Consider the following 9,011-nt stretch of genomic DNA (forward strand, 5'->3'; position numbering starts at 1 on the left):
CAGGGGCAGAGGGGCTCCTCAAGCCTTGGCTCACTGACGTACCTTCTATAGCCCTCAGAGAGCTCAGGCCTAGAGCCACAAACTCCTCAGAACTTGTGTGAAGGTGGAGGGTGCATGGGGGGCTGGCTTGGTATAGTAGCCTGTGAGTGTGAAAACACCCTTTTTTCTGCCCCCAAATACTATGATTTCCAAACTGTATCATCAGAGGCCTCATCTGTCTCCAGCTGGTAACAATTTATGGTGCATCTGCAGAGACTTGCCCTTATTTTCTCTTTGTTAGCCTGTCAAAGAGTGGCCAGTAGGCCATAGCCTAGCTTAGGTTTTTTGCATCCTGTTTTCTAATCACACCTGGGAGGAGCCTTTTCTTCTGTGGGTGGAAAGAGGACACTACATGATTGCTCTTCACTTGTGATGGTGAAGATGCAAAGGCCACCAGCTTCACTAGTGCCATCCTGGCAGTCCACTGGGAGCCCCTCCCCATCATTGCAGCACAGATGCTGCCTTCATGAGAGTGGGAAGGCTGGGACACAATAGTCTGTGCAGGGAGTTGCTGGTCGTGGCAAGAGCATCCTTTCCAGATGTGCACTGTGGCCTCCACCAAGTTGCTTCCAGCTGCTGCAGCCTCATCCCTCAGGGAACAGGCAGCCTATGACTGGCCATCAGGTCCATTTCCACCCACAAGGCTCCAGTAACATGTCCAGGCCAAGTGTCTTTGCACACAGTGGGACAGCAGTGGGGACAACTGCTGGGAGGGTCCCACAGGGTGTTGTTCATCCTTCAGCCAAAAGGGTTGGAGTCAAGGAGGTATTTTCATCAAAGCATTTCCTGCAGCAGCAAAAGCAGCATTGTGACAGAAAGCAAACTGCCATTTCACTCCAAAATAATCTTATTTTGTCTCATTTTTAAAATTAATACAAATTCAAAGTGTGTCTCTGAGAAGACAGAAATTACTGAAAAGGCCCAAACCCCCTAAACTTCCAAACTCCTACCATTTCTATTTATCATTGACAAGCTGGCTAAGAGGCCTGGTAAGAAGAAAAGATCTCATGTTGTCTAAGCAAAGAAAACACAGCTTTCTTTTGACCAGGTCTAGAGATACCTGAGCCTTTCTTTGAAAAATCTTCTCTTTATTTTTCCACGTGTGTAACATTAATTTCTTCTTCTCCTTCTCCTCCTTTTTTTTTTTTTTCCCCTTCCTTCTCTGCTCCTGGAACTTCTCTTTCTGCTCTTTAACCCTTAACCAGGTGGTAAGTGCAGTCATTCTAGTGTTTGGCTTGAAAACACTGGCATTTGACTTGGGTTTGGTTTGGTTTTGGTTTTTTTTGTTTGGGTGGTATTTTTTTCTGTATTTAAAAAGCAAAAAAAAAAGGATTTTTGTTTGCCTGGATTCCTCAGTGGTTGTGCAGTGTCCTTCACTACTTAGCAAACCATTAGCAGCTGATGTGCATCATGTGAGATGTTCCTCCATGCACTGCAGTGTTCCTGGGACTGTGTGTCTTGATCCCTCCCCCCTTTTCATTGAAGGTGCTGTGGTGATGTTGCCCATCACTTTTCATGTTATCCCCTGGTGTGTGTGTTTCAGTGTTTTGCTGTGCAGTGAGGTGCAGTGGGACAGTCCCTTGGTTAGGAAAGGGTGGTTGATGTGGCTGTGTGAAGGGACAGCTCCTGCTGCAGTGTCTCTGGGAGGGGCTAGTTCCTCATTCCAGCATCGACCATCACAGATACCGAGTCCAGGCTAAAGAGGAATGAGACTGGTTTTCAAACATGAGTTTTGCACCTGGCCACACTGGAATGTTGCTTAATACTGTTGATTTTCTACCACAGGTGTTCTCAGACCCTGTTTCCAAACTGTCCAGAAAGCTTACTGTATTTCAAACAAGACACTCCATTTTTCTTAACTCACCTGTAGTTGTTTAAAAACCAGTTGTCACCAACAAACATTACAAGTCTTGTACTGTAATCCAGGTTATTGCAACTCTGCCTTGCCCTGCTGGTGCTATTTGAGCTCCAGGAGATCTTATACCAAAGGAAGTATCACTCTGCTCCATCTCTACCCTTGGAGACAAAGCTTTGGGATGTCTCCTTTTCAGCTGTCAGTGTCGTTCAAACCTGTTGGCCATGGAAAGATGGTAACAACTCAACACCTCTGCATCACCAGCACCCATGGTTGCATTTTGGTACTTCAGCAGAGCCTAACTTCCAGTTCTTCAAAAAGCACCTCTCCTGGCCACTGAACAAAGCTTGAAATGGGATCCCTGGCACCTCCTAACTCCATGTGTCCATTGCTATTCATCAGCTAAACCATCTAAACATCTTCTGGTGTTCTCCTCAGGCCAAGCTTGTGGGTTGGTATTGCAATACTGCTGTGTTAGTAGCACTGGGAGAGCTGAAGAGCTCTGAGATATGAGCAGCCACTGGTATCACATGCAGAATGACACCAGTCTGCCCACAGCAGCTTTGTGTGGTCCAGGGCTTCTTGGCACCCAGAGTTTGCAGTTTGGCCCCTGCAGGGGGGTGATTTTGTTTCTGCAGCCTAGAACACTTGATCCCTTCGTTGAGTCTGACCCATGATCCTCACTTCATGCTGAAGCATAGATGTAGTTGTTCAGGTCTTTTTCCCCTGCAGATGAGTATTTGGGAGAAGTCAAAAGACCCTGACTAAGGCAGGGCCTGCTGGGGCTGTGATGCTCACAGGAGATGTTCTCCACTCACCATTTTGCAGCTGAGGTGTTCTATGCCTGCAGTCTTCAGCCCAGAAACTCAAGTGGTTTAACACCTCATAGAGGGAGTGCTGGGGAGAGCACCCCAGAGAGCCACACTTTCACAGCTTCTGTCACCCAGGAGCCTGCTTCTCCTCCTGGGACCTTCACGTGCCTCCTGCTTTTCCCACTGAGCACCTGGCTCCATTCTCACCTGCCCAGCCTCCTCATGCTGGGACTTGGCAACACCCCAGAGTCTTCTGGAGGTGGATAGAGCCATCCTGGACACTTCAGGAGATGGTTTGCAACCATCTTGGGTGAGTCAGCCCAGCAGCAGACAGCTGAGGCCCAGAGGAGGCAAGAACCCAGCAAGGGAGTTACACTGGGTGTAGCAATGGGGTGGCAGGACCTGCCTACCCACCATCAGATTTATCTTGTCCTTCTTAATTTAATGTTACTCCCTCTAACCACTGTGGTGCACCTTGTCTCTGCAACTCTCCATTCTCATGCACTGTCTGCACTTCTCCACCTCTGTCCATCCATCCCCCTGCTGTCTCCATCCCTTCTCAGCTGGGTAAGCCAGTGTTTGCTCCACTCCCTCTCCATCCAGGCACAGCATCGTGCCAGCTGATGGGCTGGCAGTGATTTCTCATGCTTTGCTGCATGGCTTGGTGCAAGCAAAGATGAGATGAAGTTATTTTATGCCAGGGGGACATATCAGGACTAGTAGTGTGGCTGTGAGCAACCTTGCTGGCTTGTTCTATTGCTGACAAGTGACTGATGCACCATCAAAAAGAGCAAAATGCCCCCATCTGTGTGCTTGACCAGAAATGAAGGCATGGTGCCCTGGTTCAGCAAGGGACATAGAACATCTGAGCACTGAGCTTTGTGGTGTGCAGGTACATTCCCCTGAGGATTATGCCCACGTGTGACCTTGCTCCCTGTGCCTTCAGAGCAGCCCTTTCCAGGGTTGTTCCTACCCCTTCTTGCTGAATTCTGCTGCAGCGTGTGACAGCTCAGGCAGTCCCTGGAGTTGGTGCCCCTGATAATGAGGCACTTGTGAGCACAGAACTGTTCTTGGCAAATGCTGATCAAGTGAAGCTGCAAAGTCTATGTCTTGGAGTAGGGTTTTCTTGGGGTTTTTTTATCAGTTGGTTTATTTTGGAGGCACTTGCAGGGCTCTGTAGTTGGGTGGCTGGCTCCAGCCCATTTCTCAAAGCAGCAATTTGAAGCAGCAAGATCTTGTTGATTTGAGGTTGTATTGCACCTGAGCCCCCCCAGCATCCTGGACTCAGTCCTCCTGACAGCCTGCCTGAATCCTGCCCCTGACTGCAGTGCTTCTACAGCCTTGTCCAACTCGCTGTTTCACAGTATTCATGTCTTTGCTGGAGCTTTCTTCTCACTTCTGGCAGCCAGAGAATGGGTTTGTTTTCATCTTTCTCAATTGCTCAGCAATTAGCTGCTTTTCCACAGGGTGGCTGCTGACTCAGTTTGAGCTCAGAGATCATGTGCAAGAGGAAGAGACAGATCACAGATTCAAATAGAAGTGTCCTGGAGTTAGGATGTGTCCTGGACACAATAGACAAGAAAGCCAAAGAAGGGCCTGTGAGGCTGGTGACTTCTGCTGCATTATCTCACTGTACCCACTCACTTCCTAAAATGTGTTCCCCTCTGCACTGCAAAAAGCCTCTGCAGGCAGGAACCTCTGCTGTACATTTGCCTTTCCCACCTCAAGGCACAGGCACAAGTTGTCACCTTTCCTCTGTGCAAACTAATTTGATGTCTCCAGGTCTCAGGCAACACACCCACCTCACCTCCAGCCCCCCTCTTGTGGGGGGTTGTTATGGTGTTTTTTTATGTTCTCTCTCACCTCCTTCCTTTTTCCATCCACCAACCATCGTGCTGCTGACTTTTGGGTTTCCCCCTGTAATTCACCAGCCAACAAGCAGACAAATCTCTCTTCCCTCTGCTGAAAAACCCTGCAGGTTTCCCCACAGCTCTTCTGCAGCTGGTGCAACAACTGCACTACCTGCTGGTAGCCTTTAGCTGTGGGGTCCAGTTCTGGGCATCAGCCATGGGAGTGCTCTGAGAGGAGACAAAGATGACTGAGCCTCATGTTGTGGGTGCACTGCAGGTTTGTAACAGTGCTTTCTTCTTCTTTTTCTTCATCTCTCAAGGTACCAGCTCATCTGGAGCCAGCACTGACAGGAGGCATTATGAAGAGTATCAGACAGAGCTGCTCAGAGGCAGCACTGGCTCCCCAGGCAGCCAGAGAGCACGTCTGCAGCCACCCATGGTGGGGCAGGGGGGTGGGCTATTGTGGGTTGACCCCAAGGCCTCATCTTTCTGATCCTTTCACTTGGGAAGAAGCCTCTAGGTCATCTGCTGTGCATGCTTGTGGGCAGGAGTTTCTGGTGTCAGTCTCTTTCAAGAGGTTATTTTCTTGCAGAGAGGACACATGTCCCTTCTGGACACTTCCTATATCACCTTCTGGAGCTTCATCCCTTCCCAGTAGCCCAGTGAGATCCTTCCTCTTCCTCTCTGAGTCCCTAAGCAAGGTCCTGGCTCTGCTGTTTGTGGCCATCTTCCTGGTCATCCTGGATGGCCACCCTGTTGACATCCTGATGCAAACCCAGTGTCAGGATGCTGTTGGGATCCTCAGGAATGCTGCTGGCACCTCATGCTCTCCTCTCACTAACTCCATTGTCCTCTCCATGTGATGTCACCATGTGCTCTGTCCTTGGGGACTTCACTCCAGGATGGGAAGGCTGCAACATGGCAGGGCACTGGAGACACTTATCTTTCCTTTGTAGTATCAGACTCCTTTTTCAGAACCCTACAGTTCCCACTGACTCCTCCACTGCTCTGCTCCAGTCTTTTGGAGAGGTGGGATTGCTGGGGTTGGCTTGGCAAAAACTCACCTGCCTTTAGCCCCTCAGCCCTTGCAGGCTGGGAAAATGGCTCACCTGACTGTGGTGAGGGGTGAAGGGTTTGGGAAGGCAGATGCCACAGACTGGCCTCAGGGATGCCGGATGACCTGGCAGCATCAGCCCCAAATAGTCTTGGCATTGGTCAGTGATGAACATGCTCCAGGTTGTGACATCCTCCCAGAGCACCTGCAGGGCCCTCATGTGCCACAGCAGGAAGTTCCCACTGTTTCAGGAGCTGGGTCATCATTTACCATAATGGCAATCAAACCCAGCAGGGACGAGGCACTGCCCAGCCCTGCCTGTCTCACTGCCTGGGGACACAGTGTCACACGTGCAGGTTTGCAGACCCATCCAAGTGCTGCAATTTCAAGGCACTCTGAGTGTCCCTGTACCAGGGTCAGTCTGGAGGGCAGACATTAGATCACTTGAAAAGTTTGGAGCAAGAGCTGGAAAGGTTATTTCCAGGTGTTATCTCCACCATTTAAAAAGAAGTCATTTGAGACACAGGAGTGCTGTCATGGGCAAGTAAAGAAAGCAAAGAGCCCTATAGAAAATCAGCACAGGAGACCTTTCAGCTTCAAGCCCTTGAGATAAACTCAAGCTTCACCACCATGTCTGAATTTTTTCTTTATTGCTCTGCTTAAATGCAAAACTCCCCAGAAGTTTCACGAGCTGCTCCTTTCCCTTACAGAACATTGGGAAAAAGATGTCGTGTCAACAGTTCATAGCAAACCTGGATGGGCTGAATGATGGGAAGGACTTTGCAAAGGATTTGCTGAAGGTAACATGATAGAAATAGACAGTGGGACACTGTCTTTATTGTGATGGTGCTGCCTAGTTCTTCTGAGATGCTCTGAGCCCTTGAATCAGCATTTCCCAGTGCACAGTTGTTTCATTACAAGAATGGTGACCCACATGGATAGTTTCTGTTAACTTCCAGTGAGCCACCAGAGGGTTGTTCCCTGGGGATGCTGTTTCCAGAGTTGTGGCATATCTGCCCTTGGAGCATAGCAGGGGTCCCCCATGGTAGTTCTGTGATGCACCAGAGGATGCACAGAACAAGGGACCCCCAGCCCCCCAGTGTGACCATCTCACACTGATACTTGTCTCTGCCTTCACTTCCATGTGATGCTCCACCACAACTAGTTCAGTACCATGGGATACTGGTTAAACACCCCACAGGGAGTGTCTGCTCCTTCCACATGCTTTACCACCACTGTCTGCATCTCCTGCAGATCCAGCAGCCTAACCTGGATTTTGTTTTAGGAGAGGAGGTTGAAATAACCAGAGCTACAGCAGGGTTGTCACATAGTGCTTTAGATGACACCCCCACCTCCCAGAAGACCTCACCCTACCCCACCTCTCAGGATGGCCAGGGCCAGCTCCATATTCTGCATTTCTAGCCCATTCCTGCTTCTTTCCCAGTGCCACTGGAATTTTGCACAGGAGGAACTGCAAATCCCTCCCCTATCTCTCAGGCAAATGTTCAAGCCTCCACTGTCTCTTTCCCCTAGTCAAGACACTGGAGGTGTCTTGGCATACCTCATAGTCTTCTACCACCTCTGTGTAGGCCAGGATTCACTCAGAACCAGGTACAGCCCCAAAAATCAGTAAAAAAAATGTCTTATGCAGGCTCCTGAGCCAGGCTGGCTGCCAGACCCCTCTGCTGCTGATGTGTCCAGTCCAAAACCTGGCATGACTTGAAGACAAGGTCTAGCATCAATTGTCCTGCTCACTGGTGAATATTTCTCCAGGATAGTTCAGCAAGGAAGATATCTCCAAGAGCACAAACAGGGTGTGGATGAGATGGTCTCCACAACCCAGATATGCCTTCCATGAGAGACACAGCTAACACCATGTTCTTGTTTCAGACACTATATAACTCCATCAAGAATGAGAAGCTGGAGTGGGCCATGTAAGTATATGTTAAGCATTTGAGAGATAGTGTGTCTTTCAAAGGAGCTGACAGGTCTTGAGTCATGTTTTTAGCCCCAGAAGTTCCCAGTCCCTCCTGTAGGCAAGCTGGGTTCATTTATAGCTTAGCCACAAAAGCAGAAAGGGAGGCTGGTGGCACAGGGTCCACAGGCATGGTCTAAACAAAGGGGATGCCCTTTTTGTTTACTACTACATCTGTAAAAAGCTTGTTCCTCTTCAGGTGCTCCCTTGTGCTCCTTGTCTTTGCACAAGGAGCACAAGGCCTGGGGTTATTTTGGTCACTGAGACTTTTCCACATAGTTCCTTCTGGAAATAGTATCAGATAATCACTTGGGTGGGAAGGGACCTTGTGAGATCTCCAGTCCAGCTTCCTCCTCAAAGTATGGTCAACATTGAGTCAGACCAGGATGCTCAGGGCTTTGTTCAGTTTGATCCTGGAAATGTCCAAGGACAGAGAACCCACAGCCCCTCTGGATCCAGGAACCAATACTTAGTTATTCCAAGTGACATTTTTTTCTTATCCATTTGAAACCACTGTTTGTTTGACTTATGCCCACTCTCTCTTGCCTTCCTGCCATGCAACAAAGTGAAGAGCCTGCATCTGTCCCCTTGATGACCTCTTCACACATACTGGAAGGCTGCCATAAAGTTCCCCAAAGCCATCTCTTCTCTAGGTTGAACAAGTCCAGTTCCCTTAGTCACTTCTTGCATTGCAAGTGCTCGAGCACCCAGGCATCTCAGTGGCCTCTGCTGAACTCTTTCCACCCTGTTGATGCCCTTTCCTCTGTTGGGGGCCCAATTCCCTTTTGCTGTGTGATGTAGTGAGGGCAGAGCAGAGGAAGATGATAATTTCTCCTGGCCTCCTCACTGTACCTCTGTGACATAGCCCAGGATTCTCCTGCCCTTCACTTCTGTCACACACTGCCTGGCTCCTGCTCATCCTTCTGTTCACCAGGAGCCCCAGGGGCTTTTCTGCAGAGCTGTCCCCTAGCTGCTCAGCTCCAGCCAACTCTTCTGTAGGACCACCCCAGTGCAGCCCTGGGCAGCTACATTTAGTGAGACTCCTGTTCCTCTGAGCCTCTCATTTTTGTGTCATCCACAAACTCCATGAGATGCCCCCTGTCTCCTCCTCCAGATCTTAATTTGTTACCCTGAAACAAGTCTAGGAACAGGTAGCATGTTGGCCTCTATGACAGGTTCATGCATTACTTTCCTCAACCCTTCTTCCCTTGCTTTGCTACCCACCCCCTGTCCAGGGCACAGGCCAGGACTCTCAGCGAGAGGTGCATGGTGAACCCCAGCCTCAGCACATCACTGCTGCCTTGGGGAAGCTCACAATAGACCTGGGATCTTCAGCCAACACAGTGGGCATCCTGTCTCTTCTCTCCTCTCTCTTCTCTCCTCTCTCCTCTCTCCTCTCTCCTCTCTCCTCTCTCCTCTCTCCTCT

The 9,011-nt window shown here is 49.6% G+C and overlaps 1 protein-coding gene across 1 annotated transcript in view; it reads left to right on the forward strand.

The window, feature by feature from the left end:
- The window catches only part of PSD2 (pleckstrin and Sec7 domain containing 2), a 42,991-nt gene that overhangs the window by 19,053 nt on the left and 14,927 nt on the right, over window positions 1-9,011 (forward strand). The window contains exons 7-8 of the mRNA XM_009994222.1: window positions 6,321-6,410; window positions 7,501-7,544. Of these exons, the coding sequence (XP_009992524.1) occupies window positions 6,321-6,410; window positions 7,501-7,544 (134 nt within the window). The remainder of the gene's footprint in view (window positions 1-6,320; window positions 6,411-7,500; window positions 7,545-9,011) is intronic.

Source organism: Chaetura pelagica, unplaced genomic scaffold (assembly GCF_000747805.2).
Source record: "Chaetura pelagica isolate M959 unplaced genomic scaffold, ChaPel_1.0 scaffold183, whole genome shotgun sequence".
Classification (NCBI taxonomy): domain Eukaryota; kingdom Metazoa; phylum Chordata; class Aves; order Apodiformes; family Apodidae; genus Chaetura; species Chaetura pelagica.